This window comes from Furipterus horrens, unplaced genomic scaffold (genome assembly GCF_987537825.1).
Source record: "Furipterus horrens unplaced genomic scaffold, mFurHor1.1.pri manual_scaffold_11, whole genome shotgun sequence".
Lineage (NCBI taxonomy): Eukaryota > Metazoa > Chordata > Mammalia > Chiroptera > Furipteridae > Furipterus > Furipterus horrens.
The window spans coordinates 74,431,222-74,455,204 of record NW_028327181.1 but is presented as its reverse complement, the minus strand read 5'-3'; the positions used below and the strand labels follow the sequence as shown (position 1 = coordinate 74,455,204).

General features: G+C 40.5%; 2 protein-coding genes across 3 annotated transcripts in view; one reads left to right on the top strand and one right to left on the bottom strand.

The window, feature by feature from the left end:
* SPAG9 (sperm associated antigen 9) overlaps positions 1–22,158 on the bottom strand; it is a 112,358-nt gene extending 90,200 nt beyond the window's left edge. For both annotated transcript variants that reach the window (XM_090292774.1, XM_090292775.1), the window contains exon 1: positions 21,702–22,158. In XM_090292774.1, coding sequence (XP_090148900.1) covers positions 21,702–22,004 — 303 coding nt within the window. In that variant the 5' untranslated portion in view covers positions 22,005–22,158. The remainder of the gene's footprint in view (positions 1–21,701) is intronic.
* On the top strand, positions 22,003–23,864 carry LOC149998237 (uncharacterized). The gene is made up of 2 exons (XM_090257559.1): positions 22,003–22,701; positions 23,443–23,864. Exons 1-2 carry the CDS (start codon positions 22,003–22,005, stop codon positions 23,485–23,487), a joined length of 744 nt encoding a protein of 247 aa, XP_090113685.1. The 3' UTR covers positions 23,488–23,864.
* The last annotated feature ends 119 nt before the right edge of the window (positions 23,865–23,983 follow it).

The window sequence follows — 23,983 nt, the reverse complement described above, 5'->3', positions numbered from 1 at the left end:
ATGTCAATGTTTCTTTCCCTCTCTTTCTCCCTCCCTTCCCCTCTCTCTAAAAATAAATAAATATACAGTAGTCCCTCTCTATATCATGGTTCACTTATTGCAGCCTCACTGTATCACGGGATTTTAAAAATATTATATTTAATTATTTGTCGCGGATTTTTCTCTATATCGTGAGATATTGCGGTACTGTATAAATATGTTGTTAAAGTTACACAGGTTTAAGAATGTAGAATGTGTTTAAGAACATAAGTAGTGTTTATAAAAGTGTGGAAAAGTTTAATAAGGGAGTGTGAAAGGTTAATAAGGGACTGGGAACAGTTTATAAGTGTGTGGGAAGGGTTTATAAAGCCTTAAAAAATATATAAATACTAAAATAAATGTACGGTTCCTACTTCGTGGACTTTCACCTATCGTAGGGTGTGGGGGGTGTGGTCTAGAACATAATACCCACGATAAGTGAGGGAATACTGTACGTATTAGTGCCATTTAAAACATGGCAGAATTTGCCCTGGCTTGTGTTGCTCAGTGGTTTGAGCACTAGCCTGTCAACCAAAGGGCTGCCAGTTTGATTCCCAGTCAGGGCACATGCCTGGGTTGTGGGCCAGGTCCCCAGTTGGGGGCCTGGGAAAAAGCAACCAATTGATGTTTCTCTCCCTTTCTTTCTCCCTCCCTTCCCCTCTCTCTAAAAATAAATAAATAAATAAAAATCAAATGCAGACTGATGGTGACCAGAGGTGGTGGGGAGAGAGAGGGGGAGAGAAGAGGAAGTCTAGTCAAGGACTAGTATAAATGACCCATAGACATGGACAACTGGATGGGGACTGACTGTCGGAGTTGGGGGACAAGGCAGTGGAGAGCAAGAGGGGAAAAATTGGGACAACTCTTATAGAACAACAATAAAAAAAGAAATTTAAAAACGCTATACACGTATGCACAAAGGAGCATGTACAAGGATATTCATTGAAGGGCTATTTGTAACAGTTTTAAACTGGAAGATAACTTAAATGTCCATCAATAGATAGTGGATAAGGCCCTGGCCAAGTAGCTCAGTTAGTGAGAGCATTATCCCGATATACCAAGGTTGCAGGTTCAATCCCTGGTCAGGGCAGTAAAGAAGAAACCAATGAGCAGAAAAATAAGTGAAACAACAAATCGATGTTTGTCTCCCTCTCTTTCTTCCAAAAATTAATTTTTTTAAATTTCTTTAAAAAACTAAATAGTGGGTAAGTAAATATAAATCCATATAATGAAAACTATGTAATTAGTTAGAAAATTGGCATGAGGGTAGGGCTAAAAATAGGGGGGGGCTGAATAGAAGTCTAAAAGCACTAGTTAGAAATATCCCTAGTAGGTCCCCAGAGCCATCCTAGAGCAGCCAGGTGGCCCTCCTTGCTTTCCCACACAGAAGAGAGGAAGTTTGTTTCCTGAAGAACTCCTTAAGAGAGACTCTATAAAAGCTGAGACCAGGCACAGCCAAGTGAAAAGAGAGGAATGAAGTGAAAAATCTATATACATAACAGTAATACTGACAAGCTCCCTTTGTCTTCCTGCCTTTACTCAGATTCCCATGATAACGAGGCTTATCTACCACTTCACTGCCCCCACCTCCAAAGAGATTATCTTTCTCTGGAAAAACTCAAGTTTGTCTCTGAGAAAAGACCATGGGGTACTGAAATCTAGGTTCCCAAAAGGCAATAAATTGCATCCAGCCACACAAAGCTTCCAGCCCTCCTTTTTAGTGCCTCAGTCAAAAAACATGAAGGGATGATTAAGGCTTATCAGGTACTCAAAACTCCAGTCTGAAAGAGAGAAACCAAAACTATCCAAAAAAAGCGATGGAGGGAGGACTCTGAGGAAACAGGCAAAGCAAGGGAAAAAAGAAAACTATAATTAATATAGTCAGAGACCAAAGAAAAGTGATTGTATCCATGCAATCTTTAAAAATGGGGTTTGGGGCCCTGGCCGAGTAGCTCAGTTGGTTAGAGCATCAAACCAATATGCCAAGGTTGTGGGTTCGATCCCTAGTCAGGGCACATACAAAAATGAACTAATGAATGCATAAATAAGTGGAACAACAAATTGATGTTTCCTTCTCTCTCTTTCTCAAAACCAATCAATAAAAATACTTTTTAAAAAATGGGGTTTGGGGAGAATAAGAACAAGGAAGAGCTCTTGAAACTTATAAAAGTATAAAAATTGAAGAATCTAGCACTTAGTCTGTGTTTCTTGTACAAACTATACTTTGGGGTAAAGTAGATAGCTGATGAGGGAGAAATTCTCCTTTATAAGAAAATTTACCTGGTAAATGCTGAAGGATTGAATTAGAATATGCCATTTCCCAATCCTTAATGTAGTAATAGGGAATAGTCACCGGATAGTCACTGTTCAGATTTTTCTGGTTGTCTCACTCATAAATGCTTTTATAGTCAGGTTTCAAACAAAGTCCATATATTGCATTTGGATGATCCATCTCTCAGGTCTCTTTTATTTTATTTTTTATATTATTTTATTTACTGATATTACAGAGAGAGAAACAGCGATTTGCTGTTCTACTTATTTACGCATTCAGTGGTTAATTCGTTATAACGTTATAACGTGCCCTGACCAGGGATTGACTGAACCAGCAACCTTGGCATATCAAGATAATGCTCTAACTAATTGAGCAACCCAACCAGGGTCTCCTGTCTCTTTTAAACTAGATTCCTGCCCTGGCTGGGTCGTTCAGTTGGTTGGAGCATCTTCCCATACACCAAAAGGTTGCAGTATCAATCCCTGGTTAGATTCCCAGTCAGGGCGTGTACAGGAGACAACCGATCGATGTTTTTCTCTCACATTGATGTTTCTTTCTCTCTCACTCCCTTCTTTTCTCTCTAAAATCAATACACATATCCTCAGCTGAGGGTTTTTAAAAATAAATAAAAAATAAACTACAGATTCCCAAGTCCTTTTCATGCCGTGATCTTAGCAGCCATTGATGATCATAAGAGACTACTATAAAGTCACTGTAAAAGTATAATTTAGATATAGACAGACATAGACTGTTGCCAGTTATGAGTAAATGAAACAGGCATTTCACAGAAAAGGAAAAGTAGAATCATCAAGAAAATATGCTCAATCACACCAGTGATCTGAGAAAGGAAATTAAAACACGAGGTTGCTTCACATAAATCAGATTGGCAACAGAAACCAAAATGTCTGATAGTGTCAAGTGTTGGCAACAATACAGGGAAATAACTCTTATACACTACTGTTGTACACATATGCCTCTTTAACTTGAATTATAAAATTACACTTCTGTCTTGTCAAAAGTATTTCCAGATGTTTAAAAAAACAAAAAAAAAAACAAAAAAAAACGACATAAAATGTATCTGAACAGCACTGACTTATCTGAATAGTTACAGAAAAAGTGTTTGACAAAATTCAACATCCCTTCAAGATGAAAACACTTTATAAACTAGGAATAGAAGGGAACACCTTCAACCTGATAAAGAACATCTACAAAAAACTCACAACTCGTTGTCGTTGGCAGCCGTCCGTCTCGAGAGACGATGGTGTAGCTTCTTAAGAGTCTATCTGCACCGCCGAGAATGGCTGTGCAGTCCGACTCGGGAGTGACACGGTATCTGTCTCCTCCCGTGTTGAATCGACATCTTGCGATGACGCTGGAGTGTCCTCTCCAGTGAAGCTGAAGCTACAGAGCCTGGGCAGGGTGATATGGAGGGTCTGCTGTTGCCCATGCAGCAGACCCCCCCTCTCTTCGCAGCTGAAGGATCCAAGGGAAAGACGGAGTCAATACAGCTTGGCTTCAGGTGCGCCGCAGGAGTTGCCGGTGTTGACTACAACGTCAAACCGCCTTAGGGACTCCGGCTCCGGATTTTCTGTCGGGGTTTACTCCCTTAGCCTTTCCCCTGAAGAGGTATGCCGGAAGGCAGCGGAGGTTTTTTGGAATCAGAGTTTTCCTTCTCTGATGTGCCCTGACTGGAAGATCGAACCAGCGACACTTAGCTCGCAGGCTGACGCTCAATCCACTGAGCCAAACCAGCCAGGGGAAAGGCTAAGGGAGTAAACCCCGACAGAAAATCCGGAGCCGGAGTCCCTAAGGCGGTTTGACGTTGTAGTCAACACCGGCAACTCCTGCGGCGCACCTGAAGCCAAGCTGTATTGACTCCGTCTTTCCCTTGGATCCTTCAGCTGCGAAGAGAGGGGGGGTCTGCTGCATGGGCAACAGCAGACCCTCCATATCACCCTGCCCAGGCTCTGTAGCTTCAGCTTCACTGGAGAGGACACTCCAGCGTCATCGTAAGATGTCGATTCAACACGGGAGGAGACAGATACCGTGTCACTCCCGAGTCGGACTGCACAGCCATTCTCGGCGGTGCAGATAGACTCTTAAGAAGCTACACCATCGTCTCTCGAGACGGACGGCTGCCGACGACGACGACGACGACGAGGTACCAGTGAATGTGTTAAATTGTTTCCGTGAAGATCATTCATCCTGAACCTTATTTACAATTGTATCACAACTTAGTTACGTTTTATAATTGTCCATAGACAAAATTTTCCTGGACTTTGGTAGTCTGACACCACATGACTTAACAGTTAAAAGACTGAATACTCTCCCCCTAAGATTAGGAACAAGACAAAAATTTCACTCTTGCCAGTTCTAGTCGATATTGTACTGGAGGTTCTAGTCAGTGCAATTAGGCAAGAAAATGAAATAAAAGCATTTAGATTAGAAAGAAAGAAGTAAAAAAAACCTCTACTTGCAGATGACATGATATTGTATATTTAAAATCTTACAGAATCTTTCCTGTGTGGTGTGGTTCAGTGGATTGACTGCTGGCCTGCAAACCTAAAGGTTGCCAGTTCGCTTCCTAGTCAGGGCACATGCCTGGGTTGTGGGCCAGGTCCCCAGTTGGGGATGTGCAAGAGGTAACCACACATTCTCCCTCTCCTCCCTCTCCCTCCCTCCTTTCTCCTCACTCTAAAAATAAATAAATGTTTAAGAAAAAGAAAATAAAGTAAAAAGGCAACCTACAGAATAGGAGAAAATATTAGCATATCATATATATGAGAGACTTGTATATACTATATATAATGGAATATTATTCAACTCTAACATGAATGAAATTATGATGCAGTTTACAAAATGGATCAGCCCTGAAAACATGCTTCGTGAGATAAGTCAGACACAAAGGGCAAATACTGTACGATTCCACTTATGAGATACCAAAAAAGGAGTCAAATTCATAGGAACAGAAAACAGAATGATGGTTTCCAGGTATGAGGAAAAGAGCTATTGTTTTATGGGTAAGGGGTTTCAGTTTGTGACGATAAAAAGGTTCTGAAGGTGAAGGGTTATGACAGTTGCCCCAAACCACGAATGTACTCAGTACACTTAAAAATGGTTAAAATGGTAAGCTTTAAGTTATGTGTATTTTACCTCAATAAAAAAATATTTTTAAGGAAGAAATATGGTGGCAACTATATAAAGTGAAATTTTCACAGGAAGAAAAAAATTAAGTTAGTCTATTTTTTTAAAAAGCAGTTTTGGGGGGGAATGAAAATTTTCAAAGTCAACAATATTAGCACTATTAGTTGACCAGTATCACTATGAATAACCAAGCTTTTCATACTTTCATAAGCATGCCTTTAAGAAAAACTGAAGCACCAAAACATTTTTATCATATCTGTATTAATTAAAAAAATGTGTCTAGAATTTCATATATACCTACATTCTCAAAATGGAGCATATAAAAAGAAAGTAGCCTTTTTTAGAAAAGTATATTTTATTGATCATGCTGTTATAATTGTCCCAATTTCTTTTCCCTTTGCATCCCTCTGCCCAGTAACCCCCTTCCCTCCAGCAATCCCACCCCCCTTAGTTCATGTCCATGGGTTGTGCATATAAGTTCTCTGGCTTCACCCTTTCCTATATTATTCTTAACTTCCCCCTGTCTATTTGTACCAACCGATTATGCTTCGTAATCCCTGCACCATTTCCCCATTTCCCCCCTTGCCCCTCCCAGCTGATAACCCTCTAAATAATCCTCATACCTATGATTCTGTTCCTATTCTGTATGTTTGCTTAGTTTGTTTTTGTTTTTATTTCTTTAGGTTCTGTTGTTGATAGTTGTTATCACTTTAATGTTCATAGTTTTGACCCTCTTTTTCTTAAATAAGTCCCTTTAACATTTTATATAATAATAGCCTGGAAATGATGAATTCCTTTAGCTTTACCTTGTCTGGGAAGCACTCTATCTGCCCTTCCATTCTAAATGATAGCTTTGCTGGATACAGTAATCTTGGTTGTTGGTCCTTGCTTTTCATCACTTTGAATTCTTCTTGCCAATCCATGCCTGCAATGTTTCTTTTGAAAAATCAGCTGATAGTCTTATAGGCACCCCTTTGTAGGTAACTCTCTTTTTTTCTCTTGCTGCTTTTAAGATTCTCTCTTTATCTTTAACCTTTGGCATTTTAATTATCATGTGTCTTTGTGTGGTCCTCTTTGGGTCTAGCTTGTTTGGGACTCTGTGCTTCCTGGACTTGTATGTCTACTTCCTTCACCAAATTTGGGAAGTTTTCCTTCAGTATTTTTTCACATAAGTTTTTAATTTCTTGTTCTTCCTCTTCTCCTGGCACCCCTATGATTTGGATGTTGGTATGTTTAAAGTTGTCCCAGAGGTTTCTAAGCCTCTCCTTGTGTTTTTCAATTTTTGTTTCCTTATTCTGTACTGGTTGACTGTTTTTTTCTTCCTTATGTTCCAAATCATTGATTTGAACCCCGGTTTCCTTCCCTTCACCATTGGTTTTGTGTGGATTTTCCTTCGTTTCACTTAGCCTAGCCTTCACTTCTTCTCTTATGTGTTTGCATATCTGTCAAGCTTGTGATTATCTTTACCACCAGTGTTTTGAACTCTGCATCTGTTAGGTTGGTTATCTCCTCATCTATTAGGTTAGCTGTCTCCTTCCACTGGAACCTTGATCTGTTCCTTCTTTTGGGCCATACTTCTCTGTCTCAACTTGACAAGCTCCTGTGTTTGCCTCTTTGTCTTAGGTAGAGCTGTTGCTCCTGTCTGGATGTGTATTTTTTCTTTATATCTTTGTTTGTTGGACTTCCATGCAGCTTGATTTTCTGGAACTTCTGGCTGTCTTTAGTGTTAAGGTAGTTGTATTCCTTCTCAGTTGTGGAGGGAGATAGAGCGTGCCTACCTATGCCTCCACCTTGGCCAGAAGTCCAAAAAGTAGACTTTTGTTGGTAAGAATCATCATTCTGAATCACTGTGAATCATGATTAAAAACCACATTGCAGTCCTGGCCAGGTTTCTCTGTGGTTAGAGCATCATCCTATACACCAAAAGGTAGCAGACTCAATTCCTGGTCAAGACACATACTAAGGTTGCAGGTTGGATCTTCAGTTTGGGCCTGCATGGGAGGCAACTAGTCAATCTCTCTCACATCGATGTTTCTCTGTTTCTCTCTCTCTCTTTCTCTCACAATCAATAAACATATATTTGGGTTTGGACTTGAAGAAAAAAAATAAACTGCATTATCATGTGTGACAGCTTCAAGATAAAAATCCTAATTTGACAACACTGTTCTTTACTTTCTGATTTTTCTGACCTTGACCTATTCAACCTCAATTCCTGCCACTCCCTTATATGGCAGAAGTACTGCTATATATTTTAAAAAACATGGTGGTTTCTCAGCACTCATCGTTAATTCGTTCTGGAACTTGTGACAACTTCAGAAACCGATGAGTACAGGCCGAGGAAGCATTTTCTCTCGTGTGTTGGAGTCCTGAATCACACAAGTTCTAGCAACTGCGACGAGTTCTGAGCAAGCGCCGAGTGCTTAAACAATTTCTTCTCATCAAAATACGATGAGTACATGGTCTGACAAGTTCTGAAGCCGATGAGTACCAAGGTAGGACTGTATAGAGAAAACTAAAAATTACTACACAAATATATTTTTTTTAAAAGTCATGTTTTTCTAGCTGTTTGAATACATCACACACTTTCAAACCTTGCAGATTTTGGTTCTATGACACATAACCCAATTAAATTCCACCCTGTCTTAGAGAAACAGTCTCTCAGGTTGATTTAGGCCTTTAGAGTCTTGTACATACAGTGCTTGTTCAGAATGCTTACCTACTTACATTTGCCTCCCCCTCTAGACTAGGAGCTCCTCCTCAAGGGCAGAACCCTGGCCTATTCATTCCTGTACCCCCACTCTGAGCCCAATGAATTTAATTAACAACTAACTTACAAGTGAATAAATGAGATGAACAGATAGGTAGGCAGATGTCAGACATAGAGGTAACATTTAGTGTGTATTAACTAAATGCCTGGAGCTTTGAAACATTCATTTTTCATGGTATAATCCTCACAACAATCCTATGAGATTGTTACTTTCCTTATCCCCATTTACAGATTAAGAAACTGAGGCTTGGCATTAAGAAAACTGCCCATGATTACATAGCTAGGAAGTAATAGAGCCAGCATCTGAATTAAGGAAATCTGACCCTATTGCCCTTGCCCTTGGCCATTGCACTATAATGGTTTTTTGTAATTTTCGGTATCCTGCTTAAGAGATACTTACCATGTGGTAAGTACTTATCTCAAATTAAAATACCCTCTTAATTTGCTGTTTATAAACTGTTGAGGGCTAAGAAACTATTTTACTTAAAAAAAATAAGTGTGGTGGGATAAAAAAAAGTGTGGAGCATCATCCCATACAGCAAAAATGTTTCAGGTAGGTTCGAGCCCTGACTGGGGCACGTACAGGAGGAAACCAGAAGATGTTTCTCTTCTCTCTCTCTCCCCCAACGTTTCCTCTCTCCCTTCCTTCCTTCCTCCTTCCCCCTCTTCCTCTCTCTCTAAAAAAAAGAAAAAAAAATCTATAAACATATCCTTGGGTGAAGATTAAAAAATAATAATAAAAATAAAAATAAGGGTAAATAAATACTTTGCCTTTAAATGTTTCTCCAATAGGTGAAGGCCATGAACTTCACTGCAGTTTGAGACATTCATTTTACCTATTTAAAAATCTTTTGTTCACCTCCTGTCCCTCAGCTACATTAAAGATTATTAAAATTGAGTAAATTACTGACTGAATTCCTATTCCTGTACAAAAATATTCTTTAAAGAGTCAGAACTAAACAGAGAGACAAATGACTAATTTCTACCAAATGCTTCCCAAATGACATCAAACAAGTCTAAGCAGACTATTTTCATAAAAGAACCATAGACAAACAATAGTCTTTTTAAAAAGTTATCCTTCTGGTTTTACAAAAGCCTGTTTATTTGATTCCACACTTCTGTGCAAACTGTTTAACTTCTTTAAAAGTATTTGTTTTTGAATAGGTAGCAGTAACCCCCCCCCCCCAAAAAAGAGGTTAGGACAACAGGTAACTGCAACTAAATTCAAACTGAGGATTTGATCATTAAAATTAGAAATTTTATTTAAACCATAATAGCCTAGCAGAGGCTTATAGCCAATATACATTTCAGTGCCCAAGATTTATTTTTTCTTCTTCAGATTATGTCTTTCTTCAAATATAAATGCTGTTTTGCTAATCATTTTAGCTGTTACTTACTGTAGGGTACTACTTCTGTATCCAATTACAAATGTCTATCAAAAGATTCTAAGCAAATAGTTGAATTTAAGTTTTGGCACTTAACCTTTATTTGTGTGGAAAATTTATTCAGACAGACCAACTTATTTCTCAACAGTAACTTAGAAGCAAATGTCTATGGCTAAAATGAATAAGAATATAATAGAAAGGCACTATTAAGTTTAAAATAATCCACAAATCATGGTGCTAACATGACTTTAAGATCACCTAGCCCAACCATTACAAATGAGAATCCCTACAATACTTCTGACAGTAGTTCCAATTATCTTAGTATTTCAATTTTTAAAATGAACAAATATTTCTAGAATATTTACTATGCATAGGACAATGTAGGTGAAGTGTCTGCAATACCTATACTCAGGAGAAGTCATGGTTTTCTGTATATGTAAAAATCAAAGGACTTATTGAAGAACTTTCTGGAAGTTTTTGCATAACTTGGCACCAACAGTAAGGACAACATCTTGAATGTACAAAAGAGAACTGTAAGTAGGTAGGCTTAGCAATTTGACCTTTAGTATATTTATCTATCCATCCATATAACAAACCAACAAAAAGTACCTATTAGATTCCTACTGGATCTCAGCAGTTTAGTAAAGGAATGAATTAAAGCAATAGGTTAGCCTTGGCTGGTGTGGCTCAGTGGACTGAGCACTGGACTGTGAACCAAAAGGTTGCTGGTTCAATTCCCGGTCAGCGCACATGCCTGGGTTGTGGGCCAAGTTCCCTGTTGGGAGTGTGAGAGGCAGCCAATCAATGCTTCTCTCCTCCTCTCTAAGAAATAAATAAAATTAAAAAAAAAAAAAGACAGTAATGAAAGGGAATGTGTTTTTAAAAAAAAGCTATAGGTTTGATATAACATTGGAAGTGCTATGAGAAGGGAAGAACAGTATGCTGTGGAAAGATGTAAGATGAACACAATCCATACTTGGTGTTCATAAAAGGCATCTCAGAACTGAAATTTGAAAGATGAAGAGTTAGTCAGGCAACGGAAGAGAAAGAGAGCTCCAAGTATACAGGCAGCTTTTAAGGAGGCCTAGAAAGACAAAGTATTCAGCATGGCTCAAAAAGGAAAAGATGAGGCTGGTAAGAAAAGGAGCAGCCAGATTACAAGTCATTTTAAGAACTGTAAACAGAGTCCTGACAAGGTGGTTCAGTTGGTTGGGCATCATCCCACAGCAAAAAGTTGCAGGTTCAGCATTCCCCCTGAACTCAGGAACTAGACAAGGTTGTCCACTCTCTCCACTCCTTTTCAACAGTGTTGGAAGTCCTAGCCACAGCAATCAGACAAGAAAAAGAAATAAAAGGGATCCAAATTGGGAAAGAGGAAGTAAAACTTTCATTATATGCAGATGACATGATAGTATACCTAGAAAATCCTATAAACTCCACTAAAAGACTACTCGATATAATAAGTGAATTTGGCAAAATCGCAGGGTACAAAATAAATATACAGAAATCTAAGGCATTTCTGTACACCAACAATAAAATAGCAGAGACAGAGACAAAAAAGAAAATACCATTTACTATAGCAACACGAAAAATAAAGTACCTAGGAGCAAACTTAACCAAAGAGATAAAAGACCTGTACTCTGAAAATTACATAACACTGAAGAAAGAAATTAAGGAAGATACAAATAAATGGAAGCAAATACCACGGTCTTGGATGGGAAGAATCAACTTCATCAAAATGGCCATACTACCCAAAGCAATTTACAGATTCAATGCAATCCCTATTAAAATACCAATGACATATTTCACAGACCTAGAACAAATACTCCATAAATTCATATGGAACCAAAAAAGACCCCGAATAGCAAAAGCAATCTTGAGACAGAAGAACACAGCAGGAGGAATCACAACACTGGATATCAAACAATACTACAAAGCCACTGTAATCAAAACAGTCTGGTACTGGCATAAGAACAGACATATAGATCAGTGGAACAGAATAGAGAGTCCAGAAATAAACCCAGGCCTCTATGGCCAACTAATATTTGATAAAGGAGGAAAGAACATAAAATGGAGTGAGAAGAGCCTCTTTAACAAATGGTGCTGGGAGAACTTGATAGGGACCTCCAAAAAAATGAAACTAGACCACCAACTTACACCACACACGAGAATAAACTCAAGATGGATCAAAGACTTAAATGTAAGCCGCGACACCATAAAAGTCCTAGAGGAAAACATAGGCAAGAAAATATCAGATATCTCACGTAACAATTTCTTCACGGATACATCTCCTAAAGCAAGAGAAATAAAGGAAAAAATAAATAAATGGGATTACATCAAATTAAAGAGTTTCTGCTCAGCAAAAGAAAACATTAGCAAGATGAAAAGGAAACCAACCATATGGGAAAACATATTTGCCAATGACATCACAGACAGGGGACTGATTTCCAAAATATATAAAGAGCTTATACGACTCAACATCAAGAAAACAAACAACCTAATTAAAAAATGGGCAAAGGACCTGAACAAACACTTCTCTGAAGAGGACATACAGAAGGTCCATAGACACATGAAAAAATGCTCAACATCATTAGCCATCAGGGAGATGCAAATAAAAACCACAATGAGATACCACCTTACACCTGTCAGAATGGCCATCATCAACAAATCAACAAGCAACAAGTGCTGGCGAGGATGTGGAGAAACGGGAACCCTACTGCACTGTTGGTGGGAATGCAGACTGGTGCAGCCACTATGGAGAACAGTATGGAATTACCTCAAAAGATTAAAAATGGAACTGCCTTTTGAACCAGCGACTCCACTACTAGGATTATACCCGAAGAATCTCGAAACACCAATTCAAAAGAACTTATGCACCCCTATGTTCATTGCAGCCCTGTTTACAATAGCTAAGTGCTGGAAACAACCTAAGTGCCCATCTGTAGATGAGTGGATCAAAAAACTGTGGTACATTTACACAATGGAATACTATGCAGCAGAAAGAAAGAAGGAACTCCTGCCATTTGCAACAACATGGATGGAACTAGAGAGAATTATGCTTAGTGAAATAAGCCAGGCAAAGAAAGAAAAATACCATATGATATCACCTAATACAGGAAACTAAAGAACAACACAAACAAAGGAACTAAATAGAACAAAGAGCAGAATAGCAGTCAATAGGGGGGAGGGGAGAGGGAGAGAAGGGGGATAAGTAAGGGAAGGGTTTAGTCAAAGAACCCGTATAAATGACTCATGGACATGGACAACGGGGAGGGATATGATTGTGGGAGAGGAGGTGGGTTGGGTGGGGGAGAGAAATTGGGGGAAAAGGGGACAACTGTAATTGAAAAACCAAAAATAAAAATAAATAACTAAATAAATAAATAAATAAATAAGAAAAAAAAAAAAGAAGTTGCAGGTTCAATTCCAGGTCAGGGCACATGCCTGGGTTGCAGGTTTGGTCAGTGGTCAGGGCACATATGAGAGGCAACCAATTGATGTTTCTCTCTCACATCAATGTTTCTCTCCTCTTTCTCCCTCCCTACCCCACTCTCTAAAAATAAATAAATAGGAGACAGTTGGTAATGAAAATACAATAAAAAATAAATTAAAAAAAATTATGACAGAAACTTTAACCTGTATATAAAAATATATAAATAATTTAAAATATTTTTTAAACTGTAGACAGAGCCACTAAAGGCTTTTAAGTGTGGAAATGATCTGATCAAATTTCCATTTTGGAGAGATGTGGGTGCAGTGTGATGGGCAGTTTATAGGCTGGCAATACCGGAAGTAGATAGATCAGTTATAAGACAGTTTTAGTTGCCCATTCATTTATTCGGAAATATTCACTGGTTACTTCCTACGCCAGACACTACTGTACTGTCAGAATAACACAAAGTTCCAACTCTAAGGAGTCTGGATTCAGCATGAAAGAGATGTGGGTAACCTGAAGCAGAGTAGTAGAAATGATTTCAAAACAGATTCCAGAAATACTTAAAAGTTGAAAATGAAAGAAAGTAGCAATAAGAAAGAAGGAGAGAAAAGAGTTTAGGAAATGACCAGGTATACAGCCAGGTGAAGAGTGGTATCCCTCATGAAGAGAACAGAGGAGGAGCAGGCTTAGGTGGTAAGTTCAATATCAGGAGACATTCATGTCTAATGAACAACCATAATATGGATCCAAAACTCCAAAAAGAGATCTGACCTTAAAGGTCTTAAGCTGTCAGTTAACTCCATGAGGCAAGAATCTTGTGTGTTATACTCACCACTGTATCCCCAGAGGACACAGTACCAGGAGCACAGTTGACAATAAATATCTGTTAAGTGAATGAATTAAATAATACATTATGGAATAGTCAAAATGGTAATAGAACTCACTGGAATGGATAATGTCAGCTAGGCAGTGTGAGAACCGAAGTGGATCTTAGGAAGAATGCCAAGGAACACCAATACAATTAGGAGGAATCCACAAGAATAGTCATATAAGAGGAAACCCAAGAGATATCAAAGTCACAGAACAAAAATTTAATGTTTCTTAAAGAAGCAGTGACCAAGTATGAGAAAGAATAAGACAGAAAACAGAAGAAATGTATTTATGAGAGCTACTTATTCCTCAGAATTTTCAAAAATAACAAGTAGGAGAAACTGACTACATATGCCTAAAGCTTCAAATCTAAATAATTACACTTATAAGATGAATTATTTCCTTCATGGGGTGACCTTTACAAACTTGTCTGTTCCATAAAAGCACCTGCCTCTCTCACATCACCTTTTTTATAAGCATGGCACCATCTGTAATTAACTGGTTTATTTTTTATTACAATACAAAATCCAAGAAAGCATGGGCTACCTCCCTTGTCTGTTTTGTTTGTGGCTACATTCCCAGAGCCTAGAACAGTGCTTGGCTCAAAAAATATTTGTTCTTTCTGATCATCTGTGTCTGTTTATCTTTCTATCTACCTACAGAATCACAAAAATCCTAGACCTACGCCTTGTAGAAAATCCAATCAACAGGACCTCAAATTACAGGTAAAAAATTATTCTCAGGCTCTATAACCCTAGTGGAGCAGGTAAGCAGTCAGAAACAAGATATCCTGGAAAATATATGATAAGACTAAAAGAAGTTACTAAAAAAACATTAAACATAGTATCAGTTTCTGAATTTCTGTATATCAAAGTTTCAAAGGGAAAATAATCCATGATGTTTTCATGCAATTTTATATTAAAAATTGTAACCAATTTTAATTCAGTTTTACAGATGTCAGATTTAAATTTCTTACAGAAAAGTAGCTAAACTGCAAATAATCATTTCTTCCTTTTCAAATTAGTGACATTTAGTTCACTATAAAAATATTAACACCTTATTCATTCCTATAACTGACTTATATTGTACGCTTAAAAATTAACTCAAATGAAATATTAGATATTAGAAAATGTTTTCAAATATAAATATTATTGTGGTCATGTGGTAGAATGCTCTCATTTTTTACAAGATCAGTGCTTTAAGTACTGAATGGTACAGTCATAACATCTGCAATTTACTTTAAAATAGTTTAGCAACTTAAAAATATGTAACATACATATTTTTGTACACACATACATATATGAGAAGTACATATAGAGGTAGATAAGTAAAACTACTGAATCTATGTAATAAATATACAGATGATCAATGTACTTTTAATTTTTCTGTATGTTTGAAAATTTTCCTAAAAAAAGGCTGGGGGAAATTTATTGAAAACGTTCACTGACCTTAAAAAAACAAACACAGTATTTTAAAGTTTCTAATTATAATTCTATATCCTAAGATTGGAAACTCCTCTGTTGCACTGATTAATATATAAATTATCGTGGCTCAGTTCAAACATTTTGGGGGGCACCTTATTAGGCCAAATTACTAGACCCTTGAATTCCTAAGTGAATAAAACACAGGCTTGCATTCAAACTAATCACTAAATAACTCTAGCCAGATTTGAAAATATACAGAACTTACACACATATTTCTAAACATCAGCTTTCTGAATAGACACATTATATATATTATTAAACTGGGCATATACTGATATATTTTTTAAAATCTCAACCTAATTATTTAGTTAACAGCTGTATTCATTATGAGTGCTGAGCACAGCAGAAAAGGTGTTTTTAAAATAACTCAGGCATTAGTCAACAGAACAAAAGAACACATACTTGGCTAGACTCTAACACTCGCTCTCCTGGGAACCACAAGTTCCGTATGACTTAAGTATGCAGCGTGTAGTTAAAAGGTAAGCTAAGGAGCCCCAGTAACAGAAACCAAACTTAGGCATAGAATTGGATCTGTGACCTATGGCACATACAAAAGTAATCTAATGAGTAGTCCTTCCTCTACTAATTCATCCTCTGATTAGAGGTATCTAATCCAGCTAGATACTTTACCCATTTTGTTTTTTGTAGTTTTAACCAAGTAAAAATGTGAATGTTGCTATAGCAAGGGCATATCATTGTATCTCACTTAGACACCTGAATTCAGAAAACTAAGGATAAGAAAGGGTAAAATCTGTCTTAAGAGCCAAACAATGATTAACTTATTACCATTCCAAAAAGAAGCACCAGCAGCAGCAGCACCACCTACACACACTCGCCTAGAGAACAAATAGATGGTTCCTTCTGGAATTAGGAACTGACTAGGGGCAAGGACACAGCTACTCTGTGTAGCGGCAGTGTGCAGCTAGCTCATTCCAGTGCCTCAGCAAGAAAAAACAATGGTAATTTTAAAATATGAAAATATGTTTTAAAAAGTGTTTTAAATGTATTACTTCTTTTTTTTTTAAATTAATTAATTTGTTTGTTTATTTATTTATTTTTAGAGAGAGGGGAAAGGAGAAAGAGAGGGAGAGAAACATCACTGTGTGGTTGCCTCTCACTTGCACCCCCAATTGGGGACCTGACGTGCAACCTAGTCATGTGCCCTGACTGGGAATCGAACCAGTGACACTTGGCTCACAGGCCTAAATGTATTACTTTTTTAAAGGTAATACAGAGATCAATGAAGCACTAAAATGTAGCCTGAACAGTCTAAATCTTAGGTTTGAATGAATAAATTAAGACAACATTCCAAAAAGCTGCTGACCCTTGCACTAACTGAACCAACAGAGAAATTAAGTAAACACCTGAGTCAATTCTTGAACCAAAAATCTTTAGTTCACCGAAGATAACCACAAAATACTTGTTTCAAAACACTAAACAGGAACCACAGAGAGGGGCTTCACTTTTAAAAAGTTTGAAAACTTTAATAATATGCATACTCAAACATGTAAGATGTCAAATGTTAACTAACATTCATGGACCAGCAACTTGTTCGGTGCTGACAGATCATCTGTGTACATAACGACCCTTCTGCCCCTGCTGCTCTGCTTTAGTTACATAAAACCTGCATCACAGCAAAGTTCAATTCCTTAGGACACTAGAGCTGATATTATAGAATTAAGGCTAAAAACCTGATGTACCGTTAGAATCACTAATTTAATTAACTATGCTAATGGCACAAAAGAAACCATGTTGAAGTAAAAGTGAAATTACAGCTTTTTAACTTCCTAAACCATCAATAATCACCATCAGCAAATTAAAGCTGTAAGTATGGAAAACTACTCTTTACTCCTATCACTTGATAAATGTCACAAAACAGAAAAAAGATTCACATTTTTCTTTTTAAGTGTTTATTAAAGGGATGTATTTAACAGTCATTGTAAATTATTTTGCAAACAAATCAAAAATAACTTCAAGTTGTAATTAAAGTATTTTCATGAATGAATGAGAACTATAACATCAACAGAAAGAACACTATCAATGCCTGCTTTTCTGCCCACAAAATCTTATCATTCCCATGTTTATACACTTCCAAAGAAAACTATTTGATTAAAGTTTTCACATAAAGCATCAATTTTATGAGTGCTTTAAGTGCTGACTTGTTGGGGAAAAGTTAATTAGAAAATTCTCAGCAGTGTATCTCACCTCTGCATTTAATCACCCCAATTTTTTTAGGCAAAAGGTCACAGAACAGTAGTCACAAAATCACAACTTCTTCCCAGCAAAGATATTCTCTCTTCAGCCCAATCTCTTCATCTATGCTTCTATCATGCAAGGAGGGAGGGAAGGGAGGAGGAGGTGGTTGCATTTTCATTTTATGTGCAATCTCCCTCCACCCAATCACTCTAACTAAGCTCTCACTTTGAAAATAATGGTGAGCCCTGGCTGGTATGGCTCAGTGGAGTGAGTGCCGGCCTGAAGACCAAACACTGCAGGTTCGGTTCCTGGTCAGGGCATGAGCCTGGGCTGCAGCTGCAGGCCAGGTCCCCAGCGGGGAGCATGCAAGAGGCAACCAACTGATGATTGTCTCCCCCTCTCTCTCCTTCCTCCTCTCTCTAAAAATAAATAAGTTAAATATTTTTTTTAATTTAAAAAGAAGAAACAAGGCCCACAGATTCATTTGGAACTAAGTTCCTAAGAAAAAGATTCTTTAACTAATTTGCCTACTTATAGTAGAGAAATTGTCTTTTCTTTTTAAAAAAATTACTCAAAGCAGCCCTGGCCAGTGTGGCTCATTTGGTTGGAGCATTGTCAAGTAAACCAAAAGGTTGCCAGTTCCATTCCCAGTCAGAGCACATGCCTAGGTAGCATGTTCAGTCCCTGGCTGGGGGCATGTATGAGAGTCAACCAATAGATGTTTCTCTCTCACATTGATGCTTCTCTCCCTCTCTCTATCAAATCAATAAGTATGTCCTCGGCTGAGGATAAAAATGCAATAATAATAATAATAACAATAATAATAATTGTTCCAAAGCATGTCTATTTAAAAAGAACCAGAACTTACACAAACAAAACCATAAAGAATACTAACATATTCTTCCCAAGAATAATATCTGTCTCTAGATCATTCTCTATCTAGATTTTTGTTTTTAAAAACCGATTTATCAATAAATTGTTCACAGATTCACAAGGCTTACTCTGGTAGAGTAGACAAGCAAGGTCTAACTAAAGAAGCGAAATTTACGCTGAGCCTAAAGTGAGGAGGCTTACCCAGGGTGAAGCTCAAAAAGAACAGCATCCTAGGCCAAGGAAACAGCAGGGGTGAAGGCATCAGGACTTGGTTAAGGTATGAAAAGATATACACCCTAGCTGGTGGATTAAGTGCCAGCCTGTGAACCAAAAAGTCGCTGGTTCTATTCCCAAATCAGGGCACATGCCTGGATTGCAGGCTGGGTCCCCAGTTGAGAATGTGCAAGAGGAAACTGATCCATGTATCTCTCACACACTGATGTTTCTCTCCCTTTCTCCTTCCCTTCCCCTCTCTCTAAAAATAAATAAATAAAATCTTAAAAAAAAGAAAACATATATGGCAGAGCAGGGAGACCAAAAGAGCATGTGATGATCAATAAGGATAGGTTTCTTTTTAAAAAAAAAACAATCATATGTTTATTTATTTGTAATATTTATTTTTAGAAAGAGTAGAAGGGAGGGAGAAAGAGAGGGACAGAAACATGGATGTGCCAGAGAAGCACGGACTGGTTGCCTCTTGCACACCCCCAACCGCATGCCCCCAACAGGGGGATCTGGCCCGCAACCCAGGCATGTGCCCTGACCAGGAATCAAAATAGCGACCTTTTGGTTTGCTGGATGACATTTAACCCACTGAGCCACATGAGTCAGGGAAAGACAGGTTTCTTGATTCGCACTTGAAACTGGTCACACACACAAAAAATCAGCCCTCTTTTAGGTTGACCCCGCAAAACAGCAGCATGGGGGGATGGGATATAAGGGGACTAAATGGTAATGGAAGAAAAAAAAACAATGAAGGTTAAATTAAAAAAAACAACAACACACAAACAGCAGCTAATCTACACAAAAATATACACATAAAAGAAAGACAGAAGGTATTCAAATTGAGTAATATCATCATTATAATAAAAGAGTAAATTTCTGATTCCTTGCTGAGAATTCCTTCAAGTAAGACTTATTATAGCACTTCACACCTCCTAAAACATTCTCACAATTTACATACCCTCCTAACTTTCTACAAGGTGCTCAGAATTTACTTCACACATTCTGGTGATGGGCTATTTCCATGCTTTCAAGTACTTTTGCTGTAACAGCACTCTTAGTTTCCATATTAAGGCCACAAACAAAATACCCATAGAAAATAAAACACAGAATTCACTTCTGCATATTGGCCCGAAAGACTGAATTTCTGGGTATCCGATAATAATTTAATACTTGATTTTTGATCTCACATGAAAACTGATAACAAGGTGGTTTTATGTTTGTGGTCTGGGAGTTGGCTCATCTAGCATTTCATCAGTATTTTCTATTCTCAGGTCATGGCGCTGTGCCCAAAGGTTCCATCAAGAATTTATAGATGTGTTTGAAAAAGTATCATTACTAAAGAATCATTGGATAACCAATTTTTTTAAGTTGTTTACCTAAAAAATTAACATACAATCCAGAGTCTAGCAGTCAGTTTTATTTTCTGATTCTGAAACCTGTGGCAGATGGATTTCTTGGCCTGTGTGACCCTGGCACTTTGCCCATGTTTGCACAGACTGACAGGAGTTGAAGGCTGGAGAGAGCATTTCTTTCTTCCAAGGTTATAGATCATGCTAGGCCTGCACCTCACCTGTGTGTATGTGGGTAATTCCCCAGTCTCTTCCAAGTACATCCACACATAGGCAATGGCCTGTCTGAGCATGAAGACATGGCAAGCCGTCTAAGATGTGTATATGATCTCTATTCTATAACCAGTGCTAATAAACTAGTAGAAATTGTTATCCCATCCCCAAATTTTTTGCAACTCCTCCTTCCCTATAAGCTTGGAAATGCTCCTGAGATAAAGTCATTTTTGTTTGGCAAATTCAATAGCATTTCTTTGAGGCAAACATATCACAAAAATCAGAACTAAAAATCATCACTACAGTCAAGCTTAAAAAAGAAAAAACAACTATTTGACCTGTACAAAGAAGGGTACCCGCAACAAAAAGTTTAGTGGTACTTCTCAGTGATAGGAAATGAGCTGGTAAAGAAATCTCATATCCTAAAAACTTTTCAAGTATTTTTGAAAGCTATTTAGCTTCCTTCAGTCACCATGTGTTTAGCCAGGTGTTGCTAGACGCTCAGGGAATGAAGATGAATAGGACACTTCGCCTGTATTAGATAATTTCAGGCCAAAACAGCCTGAAAGCTAAAATCCTGGACTGTCTCAAAAAGGCACAGGCTTATCACTTGCACTCCAAAGCTCCAAAAGGTTCCCGGACCTTGCTGAGGGTACAGAGGTCATGGCTGAGGTGTTAGCCTTACCAGCTGGCCAAGTACACCTGGAAATTGCAGTGGTTGCCAACAGCCACCTACATCGCCTCAACCCCGCCCCCGCAAGTCCTCTTTAGAAACAAACAGAGGATTTTTAAAGGGAACTGTCCAAGGTTACCACCTGATAGAAAGGAATGCTTTGGGATGGGATACAAAGAAAAGAAAATCGTACACTATCTTTAAAGAGTGGTGTTATACAACATCCAAGTGTTGACAAAGTGTCAACCAAAGCAAGTAAAATATAAAATGAAACCTCTTAACAGGGTTAAAAAAGTCAATAAGAAATTGACCGAAAGAGAGAGGTCCCTAACTTTCCAAAGCAGTAACTCACTCCCTGGAAAGGTATCGAAACCAACGAAAGTTTCAGATCCAGGACAGAAGTGTTTAAAAGCACAACCCCCCATGGTGCAAGTCGGAGCCGCCATCTGACTGTCCTACGGTGGTCGGAAACTTCCCTAAACTACCAGCCATCCTAAAATCTCTCCGCTCAGCCAAACCCAGGTGCCCTCCTGCCAGGCTGCGGCTTCCTGTCCGGGCCTTGCCTTCCTAATCTCACTCCGTTCCTTCTCCCGGACACTCACTAGCCTGCCTCGGCTTCCAACGCCGGGGCCCGGGGTCCCGAGGACCTCACGCTGCCGTGCTGGGTACTGAAGCCTCGGCCCCAGACCCGCCCCCAGGAGGCCCGACGCGGGCGCGCCTACCCTCCGGCCCGGCCACGAGCCCCGGCCTCCCCGGGACCCGGCCCCGCCCTCCCCGCCGGCCCGCCGGCCCTCACCTCCTCGGCGTGCTTGCGCAGCGCCTTCTCCCGCTCGTACTGGGTGATGAGCTGCTCGTTGTCGTCCCGCAGAAGCTCCAGCTCCACCTGGTGCTCCTGGTCCTGCGCGAACACCGAGTCCAGGTTCTCCAGCACGGCCACCACCAGTGGCATCAGCTCCTTGACCACCTCCTCGTCGTAGCGCCCGATCAGCCGTTCGAACTCGCGGTAGATGGAGCCGGCCAGGCCAGACACCCGCTCCGACATCACGGCCCCGGAGCCGCCGGGCTCCTCCTGGTACACCACACCGTCCTCCAGCTCCATGGTGGCGGGCGGGTGGGAAGGCGGCCCGGGGCGTCTCCGGCTATGGAGCAGCACGGGCCCGCACACCGGCCGGGCTGGGGTTGGGGCTGGGCCCGGCGGGGTGGGTGCTCGGGCCGAAGGAGGGGAGGGGTGGGGTGAGCGCACTCAGCCCAACCGCCGCTGCACCAACTGCCTGGCGGCGGGACTGCGCGCGCCACACGTCATCCGCGGGGCGGTACCCGCACCGCGTCGGCCCGAAGGGCGGGGCCCGGCTAGAGGCCTGGCGCGGCCAGGGGCGGGGCCTACGAGTCTCCGTCGACCACGGAGGCGGAGCCAGGTGTCGCCGGCTGAAGGGGCAGCACCGAGCCGCACGGGACCGGCGGGGTTGGGGCCCGGGCAGGAGGAGGGAAGGGGTGAGGTGAGCGCACTCATCCCAACTGCCGCCGCACCAACTGCCTGGGCGGTGGGGCCGCACACGCCTGAAGTCACACGTGGGGCGGGACCCGCGTGGCCCGAGGCGGGGCCTGTGCGTTCTCGTGCGCCGGCGGAGGCGGAACCAGGCGTCAACACTCGGCGCCGCGCGAACGGCGCGTTCGCCGCTGGGGCAGACCGCGAGGAAATGGGGAGGCCTGTCAGCACTCGGCAGGATTTGTTGGGCGGGTCCCAAAGGAAAGGGAGGGGCTCTGGGGCCGTCACTCGCCGTCCAGAATTACCATCGGTAACGTTTCTATTGCTCTTTACAGCTCACGAAGGACTTTCTCGTTTGTTCCTCCAACAGGCGTGGTGAGGAGACGTTTGGCCGCCGTTTTATGAGCGAGCAAAGTAGGCCCAGAAAAGTTGTGTACGCAAGGTCACGCAGCTAGAACAGGAAGGAGGCTGATCGGAGGCTCAAACCAGTTCTGATTGAGAATTCCAGGTTCCGAGAAAAGTGGAAAATAGAGGGACGGGGAAGGCAACCGGAACTAGGACAAGGTCTGAGTGATCAGACAGTCTCGAATAGGATAGATAATAGAGCCCATAGGGGGATAATGAGAGTAAGGTTAACGTAAAACGGAGGAAGTGCAAAGCATTCTGGAGAGGGATAATACTGTAACGCCACATCTTGGCGCTTTCCCAAACACTTGAAAAGGCGCTTTCTGCGCCTTTCCCGTCCCGGCCAACTTGGGTGAGTGGCATTTCCTGACTCCAGCCACCCTCCTTTCCTAAGGGCCTCGAAGAGGGGGCGGGGAAGTGGGGGGTTGAATACAGAAGAAAGGGGGTGGAGTTGCTGGGATCAAAAAGCCCCGTGATGCGCGAGGTTTTCGCCCCTCGCCGCCTGGGAGAGCATCACGAGTGGGGAATGACACCACCCGGGCCTTAGGCTGGCTGAGTCAGGGTCTCTTCCGGGCATTGGCATTCTCATTTAGCTTCTGCACAGGGAACGGAAGTCACTCCCGAAAGCCCCTTCTCTCCGCTTCAGGTGACTCAGGAGTTCTGGGGCCAGCCGGGCGCAGGACTTGGGTAAACAAGGATTAGTGGGGGAAGCAGCCACCTCCCAGGATCATAAATATCCTCAACTTGGCGCTTACAAGTTTCAAGTTCTTCTTACCAAGCACGAACTAGTAGTCCCTTAAAGTCTCCCAATCGGGACCCATCTGGAGACACACGAAAACATGGAGATTGACCGAGGGCCAACCTATAAGAAGGACAAAAATGAAAATACTAAACCATATGAGATCAGACGGGACAATTTGTGGCCTGTATTGTCCCCCTTTCTCGACCCCACACCATCCTTATATTGTGTATGTTTCTGGATCTTAGTAAGGCCAGTTATCTTGTTGGGTGTGAGCCCCAAATGCCTTTTTCTTCTAAACCTCGCATTTGAAACTGGGAAAAAAAAAAGTCTTGCTCTGGATCTTTCTTTTGTCTTTTTTTCTTTTCCAGAGGGCTATCATTTGGCAATGTACTTAGCCTCTTTTCCTGGGAGTCAGAGGAGCAGGAAAACAGGGCGAGGCTTTACT

What these genes read in the sequence shown, in the direction of transcription:
- LOC149998237 (XM_090257559.1), top strand. Translation starts at nt 22,003, where the DNA reads ATGGTGGCGGGCGGGTGGGAAGGCGGCCCGGGGCGTCTCCGGCTATGG. An exon ending in GCCGTCCAGAATTACCATCG is followed by an intron (nt 22,702 to 23,442) that starts GTAACGTTTCTA and finishes TCTCCGCTTCAG; the next exon opens with GTGACTCAGGAGTTCTGGGG.